General features: G+C 44.4%; 1 protein-coding gene across 2 annotated transcripts in view; it reads right to left on the bottom strand.

Annotated features, from left to right (window-relative positions):
- Positions 1-10,895: 10,895 nt before the first annotated feature.
- LOC133129773 (zinc-alpha-2-glycoprotein-like) overlaps positions 10,896-17,578 on the bottom strand; it is a 53,139-nt gene continuing 46,456 nt past the window's right edge. The window contains exons 2-6 of one of the 2 annotated variants that reach the window (XM_061244061.1): positions 13,467-13,706; positions 12,994-13,278; positions 12,285-12,557; positions 11,717-11,840; positions 10,896-11,366 (exon numbers count right to left, since the gene is read on the bottom strand). In XM_061244061.1, the coding sequence (XP_061100045.1) occupies positions 11,297-11,366; positions 11,717-11,840; positions 12,285-12,557; positions 12,994-13,278; positions 13,467-13,706 (992 nt within the window). In that variant the 3' untranslated portion in view covers positions 10,896-11,296. The other variant, XM_061244062.1, reaches the window with a different exon arrangement.

Genomic DNA, 17,578 nt, shown 5'->3' with positions numbered 1-17,578 from the left:
AGGTCAAGTGTCCACTCTGCAGTGAGACGTCTTCGCCTTTGGACTGCATGAACTCGAACAAAAAACGAAGTAAAACTCGTCCTCTGCTGAGCCAACGGATCTCTGTGTGTAGCATCAGGTCACCATATTCAGCTGACATCTCCTCCAATGGCGCCTTGAAAATCCTGTGCTGTTTTGCTTTGGAGCGGATGTTGTTTATGATTTTCACAACGGGAGTCATCACGTGCCCAAAGCCGATCACTTTTGCACATAACGCCTGCTGGTGAATGATGCAGTGGTAATGCAGAAATTTTGGGAAGTCTGGGTCACCTTAACAGTGAGCGATGAAACCTGTATGTCGGCCGATCATAGCAGGAGCCCCGTCTGTAGTCACCGCTACCAGCTTTTCCAATGGTACCTTTTTCTGCACAAAAACTCCTTCACCGAGTTATAAATGTCAACTCCCCTCGTAGTTGTCTTTAAGGGCAGTAGTGTCAGGAGTTCTTCTCTTGTGGAGAAATCTTCAAACACCATCCGGATAAAAACCAACAGCTGCGCTGTACTGCTGCTGTCCACGGACTCCTCGCACTGGATGCTAAACCACCTGCACTTCGCCAGATCCCGGTCCAGCTGATCGGCCAAGTTACCAGACATAGCTGACACTTGTCTAGCCATCGTAGATGCCCCTAGTTGGACGTCGGAGAGAGTGGAGATTAGATTGGTTCCATTTTTCACATCTTTAAGTACAGTGTTAGCAATTATCATCATTGCTTCTTTGACAACTTCTCCGTCTGAAAATCCCTTCTTCTTGATCAGAAAATGTGTAGCTCTAAACGAGGCTTCGGTTGCTTTTTGTGACTTTTTCGCCGGCCTCGTGAAAAAAGACTGTTGCTTACCCAAAGTTGCCTTTAGCTCACAGGCTTTTTCTGCCCGTAGTGTGCTTCCCAGTGGGTAGTTAGCATGTTGGCTTTTGTGACACGTAGTGAAGTGTCTCTCCACATTGTGCCGCTTTGCCGTCGCCACAGTCGCCCCGCAAATGAGACACACGCAAGTTTCTTTCACAGTCGTAAAAAAGAACTCCTCCTCCCATTCGTTGTGAAAGTGATAATTTTTCTTTCTTTTTTCTGCCATGTTTTTGCGGTAAGAAACTGCATTCAGCGCCCATCTAAGCTGACAGTATTGTATATCTAAACTTCATGTATAATAAACATATTTTTAAGATATTGTCATTTTTAAATCTATATAAATGCAAGTGTGATAAAAAAAAAAAATAGCAACAGAATAAAATTAAATTTTAGATGCGGCTCACTAGTGAGTTGTGCTATTTTTAGAACAGGCCTGCGGGCGACTCATGTGGTCCTTGGGGGCGACCTGGTGCCCGCGGGCACCGTGTTGGTGACCCCTGCCCTAGACCCTCTTGTGACACATCGCAGTGGAGGATAAAGGGCTTTTCAACGTCTGGGTAGCCCAACACTGGTGGCTGAGAGAGGAAGTCAATCAGCTGGCAGAGGACCTGTTGATGTTCAGCTGTCCACTTCACTGGATGAGAGGAGGGCAGGTGGGAGCCCCTTCTTCCCTTGTCCTTTCTCTTTTGTTTGGGCTTTCCCTCCGCTGTCTTCTCCGGAGTGAGGAGATCATAGAGAGGCCTTGGAATTCGGGAAAAGTTAGGGATGTAGGGCCGGTAATATGATATAAATCCCAACATTTTCCTGAGCTCTCCGATGGCCGTTGGTTTCCTATCCTTCAGTGCGTGGACAGGGGCCACATCATCGAGGTCCATTGTGTAGCCAACCTTTCTCACAAGCCTTCCTAAGAACCTCACTTGGGTTCTGAAGAGTTCACATTTTCTTGCCGTCAGCTTGATCCCATGGCTCTTGTAGCGATGTAAGACTCTCCTTAGGTCCCGAAGGTGATCATCGAATGTGCTTGAGTGGACCAGATTGTCATCTAGATAGGGCTGACAAATTTCATCCCTCAGCCCTGTCAAGACATTCCTCCATGGACCTCTGGAACTCTGCTGGTGCTGAAGATAGTCCGAATGGGATCCTCACCCATTCATATAATGCAGCGAGTGGGCGGCTAGACTCTTCAAGGAACCCCTGGAGATATGCCTTCCCCTGATCCAAGACAGAAAACCAGGCGCTCTCCTTCAGACTGTCGAGCGTGTCTTGGATGCATGGTATCGGATGGCGGTCAGGGATGGACTTCTTGTTCAACTCCCGATAGTCACAGCAGAGGCGGAGGCTTCCATCCTTTTTCCGCACACACACGATTGGGCTTGAGTAGGGTGACTTTGACTTTGTTATCCAGCCTCTGTTCAGCAAATCCTCGAGGTACTCCTTCACTTCTTTGTGAAGCGGCTTTGGAACGGATGTGTATGTCCGTCTCACTGGTGTTGAATCACTCAGGCGGATTTTGAGCTGGAGTGATGGAATAGTCCCCACGTCATGGTCATCCCGTGCAAACACACTGCTCTCCTCCCGCAGAAGCTCTCTCACCTTTCTCTGTTGTTCTGGTGTTCGATGGTCCAGAGGGACAGGCGGGTCCCATAGTAGCCCTGTTGCATTTCTGTTTACAGGTCTGAGTTCTGCACTTGTTGTGGAGGAGGTCTCGGGGTTTGCTGGGTCCATTGCAATAGCTCCATCCACTTCCAGTGGCTTCACGGCTGCAGGGTAGACGGCTTTTATCCTTTGGGTCTGCCCCAAGAGAGTCCGTGGCGGGAGTGTGACGTCATGAGCCGTGTTGTTGGTCACTGGGACAGTGATGCGTTCCCTTCTGTAAACATACAATGTTTTCATCTACCTTCAGGCCCTCTGGCCACTTTGGGTTTACATTAGGCTCAAAAAGAACACTGATCTGTTTGGAGGGGCCCTGCTCTCACACCACATTTCACCGTTTTTGTCTGGCCCGCAGGAATAGTCATACTCTCTCGCCCCACTTTAACCATCCCCTCACCTTCCATATCATCTCTGCTCTTGATCAGCTTTACGAAGACTTCTGCCTTCTTGCAGTCAATAGAGAATGTGACGCTCGGTGCCTTTGTGATTACACTTGGCGGCTGTCCAGCTCCAGACTCTAGCAGCTGTTTGTGGGGACTCCTGACTGTCCTGTTTGATGTTAATTAGTTGGTGGTATTGTGGCACCCCTGCTCCTGCATGTTGTGCCACGTGGAGAACCCTGGAGGGACCCGCGCAGAGCAACCGCGCAGACGTCACGCATTAGGAGAGGTCTGGGAAGGAGTGTATCTTCCTAGAGAGGTGATGGGAAGATCAGCACCTTGGAGAGAGATCCCTCTACCTGCAGTCCAGGACCCCGGACAGTGCACATGAGTGAGCAGAATGGAAAGGTACTGACTCAGCTACAGCCTGTTTCCTAACGAGCAGGGAATGGTATTTAAGGCGCGGTCGAGGCTGCAAACAGGTTCAGTCAGCACCCTTCCTGAGCGTGTGAGAGTGTGAAAGGCAGAGAGAGGAAGGACCGTCTATGCCCTGCTGTACTGACCCTGAAGGAGACCCCACTTTTACGAACGGCAACCCCAAAGACCCGGAACGGACGCCGGACACGTGAGCCAAATAAAATCCCATTCTACTTACCCTATATCTTTGTGTTTCCCCCACCCAGCCCGGACGCGGCTGAAGAGGGAAGGAGGGAGGAGGCCCTGGAGCATACCCCGGTCTGGGAAGAACCTTAGTTTATTTTTGCCTGAACGGCCCCTTTTATTTCTCCAGTTTTCCCCTACCCTTGCCCTGAGGGGGGGGCGCTATCACCAATACCCCGGAAAAAAAAACACAGAAAAAATAAAAAGAATAATTTTTTCTGATATCTGCTATCTCCTGTGTCTGGTTTCCAGCTGCGCCCACCCACTGCACCTCAGGATCCACCCCGAGGCACCACAGTATATGTCCACAGAGCTATCCTCTTTGAAATTGCCCTTCAGAATGGTCCTCAGTTGAGGGAGGGCGAGTTCAGTTTTGATCTCAAGCATATCACGGAGATTCAACCCAGGGCTGATGGCTCGGATTACAGCCTCCATTATCTCCAATTCACTGTGGCCTTTTCTCACCCCCATGTCAATTTGGTGCATCAGATTTGTGTAAGACAACTTGTCTTTCTGCCCCCGTTCTCCTATTTGGCCATTTATCTTAAAGTCTCGGCGTATGGTCACTTCAGGGGGTTGGATTACTGATGGGGTTGGGTTTAAAGGTTGTCTAGGTCTACTGGGTTCTTTAAGACTTATTTTTGCACTGAGGCGTGTGATCTCTTCCCCCAGCACTTTTGTGGATGCAGTAAAGTTGGAATGTAAGGCCTGGTATTGTTCCTGTAAACTCGCCAGTTACCGCAGCATCCTTACTAGTACTGTCTGTGCCAGCCTGTGACTCTGCCTCTCTCTTTAATTTCACTAGAGAGGCCCACCAGTTTGGACAGGAACCGGCGTGCTACTTCCTCCTCCTCAATTGCTGTATCCACTGCTTTACTTATAAGTCGGATCAGTGCATGCCTCCTTACCTGGTCTTCAGTGGGGATTTTTACAAAAACACACACCTCTCTTAACTGGTCCAGCCCTAACTGCAGGAGGGTCTCACTCAGCCCGTCTTGCAGCTGCTCCAGTTCTATGGTCACGTGTTCTCACTCTGCTCCCCCGCGAATCTTCGGTTAGATGGCGACAGCGGCACTGATCCCGGGTTTCGGCACCAAGATTTGTTGCACACTTGCAAGGACGACGCTTACAAGGGTGTTGTGTAGTTCATTTTATTCTCCATCTGTTAGAAATAACATCATTGTAGAGACGCTGTATCAGTGTGGTTCACATTCTGCTCAACTGCCTTCTGACCACCAATAAAAACAAGAGCGCCAATAAGTACATTCATTCAGAACATGCGTAGCCTAGCTCACAGCTAACATAGCGACATATAGAAATCCATTAACGGGGGTGGATGTATCAAAAATAAAACATACATACCTCTCATATTTACAGAGTGCTATCACACTACAAACATAGCCAGGGCTGGACTGGGGCAAAAAATAGGCCCTGCCATTTGGCTCAGAGCGGCCCACCACAATCGGTCGGACACCGCCCATCACTACAACATAGTAGTTGAGGTCCTGCTTGCTCTCTCTTTCCTGTTCCTGGCTTACCTCTCTCTCCCTGACAGTCTCGTTTTCTGGGGAGGGCAGCTCAACCTGGTTCAACAACAAGACATGTTTTGATCTTGAAATTCAATCTATGCTTTCTCAAGTTCAATTTGTTTATTTATATAGATATAGCCCCTATATCACACTTGTTTCAAAGGGCTTCTTCACCGAGAAGGCAAAGCCCTTTTTAATACACAGGTCAATGGAAAATAATTTTCCAAATATGGCACCACAATTCTACAAAATCACTACAGTAGTAGCATGATGATAGCCAGTAGCCACATTCCAAAAAATGATAGCCATATTAAAAATAACAGAGCTAGTTTGCTACAACAACAACTATTACTACTACTACTAGCCTACTACTACTACTACTACAATTAGTCTGCTACGGGGTATAGTCTAATGACCCGGCGTTAGCCTACGTCAGTTGCATCAGACGCTCAAGCTTCCAGGCTAGTTAGCTACATTTTACATCAGTCTAGTCGCTTTAATTCCTCGATCGCGTCGACAATAGTTAATAATAACAGCACATAATATTGTTCCTGAAACCCCCTGCGATAACGTACGATACTGTACTAAATAAATCTGTGAAGGGACCGGTTTGAAAAGAACGCTCAAATGGTCTGTCAAAATCAGCGCGCTCGCGCTGTTGTTGGACTAGGCTCATCTTGAGTTAGCAATAGCATTAGCCATTAGCCAAAAAATTATGCTTACGTAACGTTGCTTAGTGAGACCGAGTGACTGACTGACCGAGTGACTGCTTAGCTTACCTCTTTAGTGCTAGCTATATCCTCCACTGTCACAACTGACTCCGAGTCTGTGTCACTGTCCGACTCGCGTTGCTGCTGACTAACGTTAACGTTAACGTTACTGCTACTGTTACTGCTACTAGCAGCAGTTGCAGAGAACATTTGTGTAATCTTTCTACATTTTGAGGCATCCTCTGCCAACTTTTGGACTTTCTTGTCTCTAATTTTCTGGGCACCTTCTTTGCGCTTTCGATCCATTTCGATCCATTTCTCAACTGACAACAACTTGACAACAGGGAGGAGGGGTCAGGGTTGAGCCTACCAGACGGGAGGGGTTGGGCTTAAGCATGTGATTGGGCCAGCCCACTGTCAGTATAGACAATAAAAAAGATTTTGGGGGCCGCTCGATAACAAAAACATTTAAAAAATTTTTTAGACCGGCCCACATGCCCGCGGGCATGTAGACTATATAGCCAGTCCAGCCCTGAACATAGCTAGTAAAAGGGGTTAAACTGGGTGTCTCGGTGGCGCAGCCTGTAGAGCACTGACCGCATGCTCACCGTCTGACATTTGTCGCATGTCTTTCCCTCTCTCTCTCTCCCATTCTTCCTGTGTCTCTATACTATACTGTCCAATAAAGCCTAAAAAATATCTTTAAAAAGAAAAAGAAAAAAAAGGGGTTAAACAGACTGTATTACGCATATAGACAAGTAACGTCACCGTTAGCTACAGACTGAAATTATTTCCGCGGGATTCAGTTAGAAACTAGCGAACTAACCGTCACTTTGCTAACGTCAGTTATAAGCGGAGTCAAGCCGAGCGTCCGAACCCGAATGTCCTAGCAATCCTATAGCGCCCTCCTGTGACAAGAACTAGTATCGCTATAAATAAATAGTTCTCCTTTACTGCTATGCTGGCTGTACAATGAAGGTATTAAATAAATGATAAACATTCATTACATTTGTAAAATAAAAAATTAGATGGGGGGCCACTTAATCCCAGGTTCCCCACATATAGCATACATTTATGTAAATTTTCATATTAGTTTCCCAAACCTTGCTTCCTCCCGCATAACCAGCGGCAATACCCTCCCCCTCTTGGTAGTATTAGATCAGTCAAAGACAAATAAGTACATAAATAAACAAATACATAAAACTACAATCATATGGACATTACAGAACTTTCATCATCTGATGAGGCAGCAGAGGTTTGTTGAGCACCAGAAGATTGCAGGACATGATCGCCATCTACTGGGCGCCGAGAGACTTACATTACATGTAATTTGGCTGACTGGAAGGAGGAGGAAAACAAGTGAACTGGACGACTTCGATTAGATTAGTAACAGTACTTAAATATTGTAAACAATGCACCGTTATAAAAATGATTTCAAAAACCTCTCATCATTAGGCCTACTTTAGTAAATGTACTTCATGTAAAATAATGTGACAGTAAAGCATCTTTGTGACTGTAAAGTGTCTTTTGTGATAGGCTTCTGTGAAAAGCGTGCTACAAAATACAGTCAGGTCCATAAATATTGGGACATTGACACAATTCTCATCTTTTTGGCTCTATACACCACCACAATGGATTTGAAATGAAATGAACAAGATATGCTTTAACTGCAGACTTTCAGCTTTAATTTGAGGGTATTTACATCCAAATCAGGTGAACGGTGTAGGAATTACAACAGTTTCTATATGTGCCTCCCACTTTTTAAGGGACCAAAAGTAATGGGACAATTGGCTGCTCAGCTGTTCCACGGCCAGGTGTGTGTTATTCCTTCATTATCTCATTTACAAGGAGCAGATAAAAGGTCTAGAGTTCATTTCAAGTGTGCTATTTGCATTTGGAATCTGTTGCTGTGCGGCACGGATGGTGCAGTGGGTAGCACTGCCGCCTCACAGCAAGGAGGTCCTGGGTTCGAATCCCCATCAACCGGGGCCTCTCTGTGCGGAGTTTGCATGTTCTCCCCGTGTCTGCGTGGGTTTCCTCCGGGTACTCCGGTTTCTTCCCACAGTCCAAAGAGGCTGATTGGAGAGTCTAAATTGCCCATAGGTTTGAGTGTGTGAGTGTGTGAGTGAATGGTGTGTGTGCCCTGTGATGGACTGGCGACCTGTCCAGGGTGTATTCCTGACTTTCGCCCAATGTATGCTGGGATAGGCTCCAGCCTCCCTGCGACCCTGTTCAGGATAAGCGGGTTAAGATAATGGATGGATGGATGGGATCTGTTGCTGTCAACTCTCAATATGAGATCCAAAGAGCTGTCACTATCAATGAAGCAAGCCATCAATCATTAGGCTGAAAGAGAGATAGCAAAAACATTAGGTGTGGCCAAATCAACTGTTTGGAACATTCTTAAAAAGAAAGAACGCATCGGTGAGCTCAGCAACACCAAAAGACCCGGAAGACCACGGAAAACAACTGTGGTGGATGACAGAAGAATTCTTTCCCTGGTGAAGAAAAACCCCTTCACAACAGTTGGCCAGATCAAGAACACTCTCCAGGATGTAGGTGTATGTGTGTTTTCGAAGTCAACAATCAAGAGAAGACTTCACCATTTATATTATATGAAGACTCACAAGAGTATGGAGAAGGAAAGGAAATGCTCATGATCCAAAACATACCACCTCATCAGTGAAGCATGGTGGTGGTAGTGTGATGGCGTGGGCATGTATGGCTGCCAATGGAACTGGTTCCCTTATATTTATTGATGATGTGATTGCTGACAAAAGCAGCAGGATGAATTCTGAAGTATTTCAGGCAATATTATCTGCTCATATTCAGCCAAATGCTTCAGAACTCATTGGACGGCGCTTCACAGTGCAGATGGACAATGACCCGAAGCATACTGCGAAAGCAACCAAAGACTTTTTTAAGGCAAAGAAGTGGAATGTTATGCAATGGCCAAGTCAATCACCTGACCTGAATCCGATTGAACATGCATTTCACTTGCTGAAGACAAAACTGAAGGGAAAATGCCCCAAGAACAAGCAGGAACTGAAGACAGTTGCAGTAGAGGCCTGGCAGAGCATCACCAGGGATGAAACCCAGCGTCTGGTGATGTCTATGCGACTTCAGGTTGTAACTGACTGCAAAGGATTTGCAACCAAGTATTAAAAAGTGAAAGTTTGATTTATGATTGTCCCATTACTTTTGGTCCCTTAAAAAGTGGGAGGCACATATACAAAGTGTTGTAATCCCTACACCGTTCACCTGATTTGGATGTAAATACCCTCAAATTAAAGCTGAAAGTCTGCAGTTAAAGGACATCTTGTTCGTTTCATTTCAAATCCATTGTGGTGGTGTATAGAGCCAAAAAGATGAGAATTGTGTCAATGTCCCAATATTTATGGACCTGACTGTAAATTGAATTGAATCAGTACTTTAACCCGTATAACCTGTATGGATTGAGGGCGTGTAGCAGGCCAGTGTCTCATTTCTCCAGGCCTGGAGAGTTTAATCGTTCTGAATCTCAGGCGGTGTTGGAGCTGAGCCAGGAGAGAGAGGCAGTGTCCGCAGAGTCACAGAGTGGCCCATCCTCCTGTACATGGTACAGCGTAGAGATCCTGCCCTCAGGTTCTGAGATCCTCTGTGTTAACTGGACACAGTCAGTGCAGTTAGGAAGAGGCCAGGGGGGGTTCTGCGGGGTCTACCCCACCAGATAGCCTTCGGTCGGGGCCATTTTGTTCTCCGTAAAAAGGGCTGCAGGACTTTGCTCCAGGTGCCAGAGGGGCCTCCAGTTAATTTGTCCTCCTGCTCTTCTTCTTGTAGTTTTGGATGGCCACCCAGCTGCATGGTCTCCTTGTGGTGTCTCCACTCCACTCCTCTGTCCCATTGCTGCATATTTAGGCCTTTGGTTGAGTTCCAGATAGAACGGCCAGGTCCTTCACGCATCCAGGCTTGACGGGGCATGCTGACCACGCCAATGCTACTGTAGGAGTCCAGTGGCTCGCCATCAAGGTACAGAACGGCAGTGTACTCACGAGTACTCAGAGCAGTGTACAAATGATAGCTAGTGTCGTGTCTAGGAAATGACAGAATTCTAAATCCAATCTCTAATTTGTCGAAAAACACAAAGACACCACGACAGTAAGCTCTTCAGGGAAATTCCCCCTCTCGCTTTCTGAAGAAAACATCCATTTTAGTTCTTCTTGATCTTAGTGCAGCGTTCGATACGGTTGACCACTCAATCCTCATCTGAAGAAAGCGAGAGGGGGAATTTCCCTGAAGAGCTTACTGCTTTGGCAAGCCAGATACCAACCGTGCCGGAATCAGTGTGTGACAGTAGAATCTGTGTGTAACTGTACGAGTAATGTTTTGACTCCCCAGTGTAATAATTTATTTTGAAATGTTTAAGAAATGTTTTGTCAAAAACAACAACAATGCACATGGCTAGCTGGGAGTCAGTAATGTGATCTCAGTCGCTTATTTAAAATATATTACAATTTAAAGCATACATCATGTAACTTCCCATATTCTCAAACCTTGCGATTTGGTTGCATCTTTATTTTGACTGTGTTTTATAAAGTATTGTCAGTTTGGTATAATACAATTTGAATTAACTGTTGTTTCATAATAATATTTATCAGAGAAAGAAGGATCTCCTTGAAATAGGAATTGTAGGTTTGGGTAAGAGATTCAATGTGTTTATGCATGCTTTGTAGCTTTGTCCTGTCATCCATCCATCGCTGCCTAGCTGTGGCTTTCATCCTGCACCCCCTGGTGTACTGGCACTGGGCAAATTAATGGCATTACTGGAGATGCACTTTCTAATGTACATCACTAACAACCATAATAACTATGGCACCTATTTGGGCTGGGCTGCTTGTAATCGTAGTTAAACAGCATCTCATTTCAATGCTTGATTGACACAAACACTGAGGTTTTTTTAAGTTGACTTTATTTTAGGTACGTCTCTGCAAAGGTCCCACCACCGCCTCCCCCCGCCTCCACCTCCAGCCACCGCCGGCGGAGAAGAGGAGGGACAGGCCCAAGCCACAGCCTCCTTGAGCTGAACCAGCGCACTCTCTCCCAGGGTTAAGTGGTGGCACGATGCAGAGCTTGTATGCCGTAATCCTGTGATGTGAAACTTTCTGCTGACTGACATGCTAACATGTGGTGTTTATCGCTCTCAGGTTCTCCCCGGAGGCCGAAGGCGTGGGAGAGAGCTGTGCTTCAGCAGGACGTGGTGGGTACCCGCGTCCCTGCCATTGCGTACCAGCAGCTGCCTCCACCACGGCGGCTCCTTCAGGGTGACGAGGCGACCGGACAAGCGGCCTTTGTCTTTGTCACCCCAGAAAACCGATCGCGCGTAGCCACCCAGCGAGGAAGGTGCACGGTCTCCTTGTGGTGTCTGTGGCCCCAGTCGTACCTTCAGGTGCACTGCCATGGTCACTCTTTTGTCACATTTCAGTGAGGGAGCTGGGTTTCATTCAATCTGGGTTACATCTGTGCATCAATGAATTCCAGAGGCATCCCCGACTCTTCCATGCCATGATATAGCTGCAGGGGAAAGGAAGTGGAGGTAGACCTTTTAGGAACCAGCAAGTGGCCATTTACGCTTACCCTTCACAAAACTCATTTCTTTAGTACCAACAATATCTTTACAAATGGGGTCTCTTACAATGCACCGATATAGTTTTTTCTTACTTGTGTTTTGGCCAGTACATAATCCAGAAAATCTAAAGTTGTTGAATTTCTATCAGCCATCTCTCCTTTACTGCACATATAATTTATTCAATTGGATATAATATAAATGTATGAACTTATTCTATGGTCTAACAGACTAGATAAGATGTTAGGAATGCAACTTTAGGGTCATAATGGCATGGAGAATATCTCCTGTTTCTCACCTGTGCCTTCTGCACCTTAGTGTCAGTGTGAAAATAAGAAACACTGCAAACGGCACTATAAGAACATCGTGATGTCTAGTGATATGGTCTTGTCTAGTTTCAGCCAGGCCCCATATCACCCCATCTGCAAAGGCAACAAGTAAATGGTAAATGGTTGGCATTCATATCGCGCCTTTATCCAAAGCGCTGTACAATTGATGCTTCTCATTCACCCATTTATACACGCACTCACACACACCAATGGCGATTCGCTGCCATGCAAGGCGCCGACCAGCTTGTCAGGAGCATTTGGGGGTTAGGTGTCTTGCTCAGGGACACTTTGACACAACCCGGGCGGGGGATCGAACTGGCAACCCTCCGACTGCCAGACGACTGCTCTTACAACCTGAGCCATGTCGCCCCTACAAGTACAGCAATATTATCATTTTACATCCACACGAATGGTTCAGGCCACACTTTTGAACAGTGGTCATTAGATGTTGTCACTATTTTGTACCTACAGCAATAATAATCTGATCTGATTTTGTAAGCGGCATTAGTGGAAACGGGTTACAATAGGTGGCTTTACCCCATTTGACAGTGAGATTTGTGGAGTGGACTCCACAGCTGTATGGTGCCTCAGTGCTGTTAGAGATGTCCAGGCTCCTTCTCAGCTGGCAGGTCCCGTCCCCGTTCGGTCTGATCCCAGAGGACCAGAGGCCGTTGTCTTCAGTCAAGATGTCTTCATCCCGATAAACCTCCACCGTCGTGTTCCCGCAGCGAAATCCTGAAACCAGGCAGGTCAGAATAACCTTCCCAGAGTTCCGGGACAGCTTGGCAAACACCGAAGCATTGGGCTGAACTGAAACGAGAAAAAGGAAAAGGCACATTTTTTTAACAAAGAAAGGCCCCTTGTCAAATTTCAATCAATGATGTGAGCAGTAACACAGGTCTGTATTTATATTTTCAGGTAGCTTGCATTGAAATGGGAAAAGGAAACTTTATTCTGTTTGTGTCTGTTTTGAAAATGTTGGCCAAACCCCTTGAGGTCACATTTTAAATAAAACACCATTCTTTCTTTTAAGAGCACGAGAAGAAACATCATTAAATCTCAAATACACGTCAACAAATTTGCTGGTGTACTCTATGGGGTTTCTTCTGGCTCACTGATCTCACAATACCTAAAAGCGGCACGAACGTGAATAACCCCCATATACTTCATACTTTGTGAAGTTCTGTTGTGATATTGTGATAATATTCCATTTCAGTATACTGCAGTAAGGGACCGTGGTACTAACATGTCTTCTGGCTCTCCTTTTCTTCCATGGACAAACTGTCCAAAAGACTAGACATACAGATGTGCTTCATGTTTTTCTCAGTTTCCATGATGTTGTTCTGGTCCCTGTTCCACTTCTTTGCAATGGGGAGAGCAGACTCTGCTGAAGCCACCCACTGATGCCTGGTGAGCTCGAAGTACAGGAAGTCTTCTCCGTTCAATCCGTACTGAGCAAAGGCCTCTGTAACGCTGACATGAGGCTCCCGCTCGATTCTACAGCCAAATCTCCCCTGCAGGACCACAGCACCTGAAACATGGATGCACACGATGCTGCAGTTACCTCCATGTACAGCCTGGCACTTTCATGGAACATTAAACATGGCGGACATGGTATGTTTAAATGATGAATAATAATAATTTCACTCAAAAAAGATCACTCACTCCACTCACTCAACTCACTCAATTCACTCAACTCACTCAACTCACTCAACTCACTCATGTAAGGTCCTGTGTGGTTGAAGATGTCCGCCATGCCTCTGCCCCATTGCTGCATATTTAGGCCTTTGGTTGAGTTCCAGATATAACGGCCAGGTCCTTCACGCATCCAGGCTCGACGGGGCATGCTGACCACGCCACTGCTACTGTAGGAGTCCAGTGGCTCGCCATCAAGGTACAGAACGGCAGTGTACTCACGAGTACTCAGAGCAGTGTAGGTACCAACAAGGGAGTGACAAACTGAACGACAAGGAGACAAGTCAAAAGGTCAAGGCCAGGAGTCCAAGAGACAGGGTTTTTGAAGAATTTTTTTTAATTTTTTTTTTTAAACCCCATCTGGCGACCACAAAGAAATCCAGCACAATCTGTAATATCCCATCTTCTCTCTGAGTTGATCAAGGGCCGTATCTGAAATGGCTTCATTTCCTACTGTTGAGAATACAAGCTGTACACAACGTGTATGTAACTTGTATACTCAGTAGGAGGTAAGTAAGCTGATTTGGAAAATCTGTGAAAATGACCTAGCATTACATCTTTTGAGACAGCCAGCTTCACAGACACAGATTAAGGCTTGTAGGAATTTGGTCCTTTGTGAAGTAAAACAAGTAGTCCGATATTTAGGTAAAAGCAAGGCAGTTCAATTACAAACTCATGTTAGAAAGGAATGAGCTTTTATGCCCCAAGCCTCCTGATGTAAAATACAGGTAGTTGTCCCTGATTGGGTGACAGGCAGACGAATACACATTATTTTGTCTGCATATCATGTGAGCAAGGAACCCAAATGGTCATTGTCAGCAAAGCAGACAGTGAACCCCCCTTGATCATTCAGTATGGGCTTCCTAACCCCCCTTGATCATTCAGTACGATTGAGGTGTTAGGTGACCATCCAAGAACGATGAAGCAGGAAATGTATTCTTCCCTCCAGGATAGTCTGAGATTCTCCATGCAAAACTGTTTAGTCCAGGACTAAACTCAATCTGTGTCTATTAACTGGCACTTACAATTTAAAAACAATGTTTGTTTATTGTTCATGTCAAATTTTAAAAATTGCAGTATACAACATATTGCACCACATCACTGCCTTGGAGATGAGTTAGTCCCCTGCAAATATGTTAATTGATGATAATGTTTTTGTATGATATCCATTACAACACAAGAATGGCCTTGTTCAATCGAAATGGAGGACTACTTCAAAGATTTGCGTATACTGTACCTCTGCCCAACATGCAAAATATGAGAATCTGCACTGTGTGACCACATACGAATTGCTTGATTACAACAGTGGAAATAAAACATTCATCAAAAAAGGGAGAAAAAGGAAAAGGTGTACAAACCTCTGACTGGTACTGTGTATCAATAACAATAAATGAAAAAATTAGGAATAATAACTAACCAACCCCTCCTCAAGTGATCTCTCAAAATGCAGTAATGTTAATTCTGATGTTATTACCAACAAGGATGAAATGGTAAACTGTTTTAACCAACATTTTCTCTCATCTGGCACTTTATTTCAGTATCTAACTCATCCATCCATGGTGTGTCTAACGTACACGCATCATATACGCGATCCTACCTCCTAAATTTTGCAGAAATGTAACTAAAGGAAAATAATTCAAATTCAACACGCCTGAGTTTTTATCAATTCAAGTGTGCAACAGCTCTACACAAATTATATACAAGACACGGAGCAAGCTAGTGTAGGAAAAATTCACAGAACAAGATGTTCTTCCCCCGTTTTATGACAATCGATCACAAGTCAAAATCAGACTAAAACATCAAACCGTTAGAGTTGAGCATGCTGGTTCCTCCAAAACTCTCAAAGCTTCATGCCAAAAAGTATACCATAATAGAATATAAGCTCCGCATCAATCAGCGACCATGATATAATATCAATATATAATAAAGCCAAACAAACAACAAAGCAAAAGTGACCAAACTTAACTATCCAAACACTGCTTACCTAGCCAACTGAAAATATCGATACACATGGTATGCGGACTGGCGCTAGTGTCAAAGCTCTCGTTCTCAAATAATTTTTTTTTTAATCGTAGAAATGTGAACTTGGAAAGGAAATGCTCCAAAACAAAACCTTCAGCTTGTCGGAAATATAATGACATCAGGTATTGTTGTCAAAAGATATAGCTAATGAAGGTTAAATACCCTATTCCCGCTGTGTTTTGCTTACCCCCGACAACAGCGAACGTTACGCTCCAGTCGACAGAGGTAGTAAAGTCGGCACATCGAATTTTCAAACGCTACATTCAGAGTAGCTCATTCATGAGTAAGACAATACTTGCCTGCTTCAATGCAGCAAACAGCGTAGATACCGAAGAAAACTGTAGACACACAACTAAACATGTTACACAAATTAATCCACGGCCTACTCATCAGAGACGACTCGCTGTCATCCAGTCTGTAGCGAGGGGGCGTGTTTACTAAAAAAGCTAGGCAGGCAATCGCTATGAATTGCTTTGGAAAAACCACACATACAAAAGTCAGTTCAAATGTAACACTGTATCGGTCAATGATTTCTCTTCTTTTGAAGTGCTCATGTTTACTCTGTATTGCAATGCTCCTGTTCCGTGTGTGGTGGTTTATCGCCCCTCCCCCCCAAACCAAACAAGGATTTTATTTTAGAATTCTCATTTCTTTTATCTTTTTTGGTGTTAAAATATGACAAATTGATTATTGCTGGAGATTTCAATCTTCACGTGGATGACGTATCAGATTCGGCTTCCACCGAATTCTTGGAACTAACAGATTCTTTTAACCTAGTGCAACACGTGTCAGGTGCAACGCACAATAAAGGGCACACGCTAGATTTAGTGTTTACGCTTGGTCTCGAACTAAATAGCCTTGAGAAGAAAGACATTTGTGTGTCAGATCATCTCAGCATTTTATTTGATGTCCAACTTCCAGCTATATGTACAAATGATAAATGTGTTTTTCGTTCTCGATTCATCAACATACAAACAGCTGAAATGTTTTCTTCAGCATTTGAAAACCGTATAGTTAATTGTACCCCGCTATTAGACACAGAGGAATTAGTAAAACATTTTAATAGTGTATGCTTGGGCATACTAGATGATATCTCTCCTTTTAAAATTAGGTCAAAGTCAACCGTAAAGAGACTCCCTTGGCTTTACGATAATGATTTACAAAATTTAAAGAAAGAACAAAGGCAAGCTGAACGAAAATCTAATTTACTTGCTGACTATCTTCAAATGAAAGATTTGTTTACAAAATTCAACCAGGCAGTTAAAAATTCAAGGGAGAAGTATTTTTCGAACTTGATATCTGTCAATAGTCGTAAGCCAAGATGTTTGTTTCAAACTATCGACTACATTTTAAATCCCTCTCCGAATGTTTTTTCTGAATCCTTATCTGAGCTCTGCCAGAGGTTTTAAACATTTTGTATTGAAAAGATCGATAATATCAGAATTAGAATCACTCCCTCTGCTCACATTATGAATGTTTCTTGCCATACCTCTGCTACATTTAGCTCATTTGAATCCATTGCAATGGTAGACCTAAATGATATTATTTCTGATATATCCTCCACTCCTATGGATGTCATCCCGGCTAAATTCCTGAAGGATGTTCTAGGTCCAGACATTGTTTTGATTATAAATAGCTCATTGGCCTCAGGGTGTGTACCCTCTCATTTTAAATGTGCTTCAATCCAGCCTCTTCTTAAAAAAACAAATTTAGATGCTTCACTTTTAAATAATTTTAGGCCTCATTCAAACCTTTTATTTCAAAAATTCTAGAAAAGGTGGTCTCTAAACAATTGATAGCATTTATGAACAAAAATAGCCTGTTCGAAAAATTCCAGTCAGGTTTTCGGGCATGTCACAGCACAGAGACTGCCCTGTTAAAGGTAGTTAATGATCTACTGCTGAATGCAGACTCTGGTGAAACATCCATTTTAGTTCTTCTTGATCTTAGTGCAGCGTTCGATGGGGTTGAAAATCTAAAGTTGTAAAATTTCAATCAGCCATCTCTCCTTTACTGCACATATAATTAATTCAATTGGATATAATAAAAATGTATAAACTTATTATTTGGTCTAACAGACTAGATAAGATGTTAGGAATGTGACTTTAGGGTCA

This window comes from Conger conger, chromosome 5 (assembly GCF_963514075.1).
Source record: "Conger conger chromosome 5, fConCon1.1, whole genome shotgun sequence".
Taxonomy (NCBI): Eukaryota; Metazoa; Chordata; class Actinopteri; order Anguilliformes; family Congridae; genus Conger; species Conger conger.
Note: the sequence above shows the minus strand (reverse complement) of the source record. Positions and strands in the feature narration are given on the sequence as shown.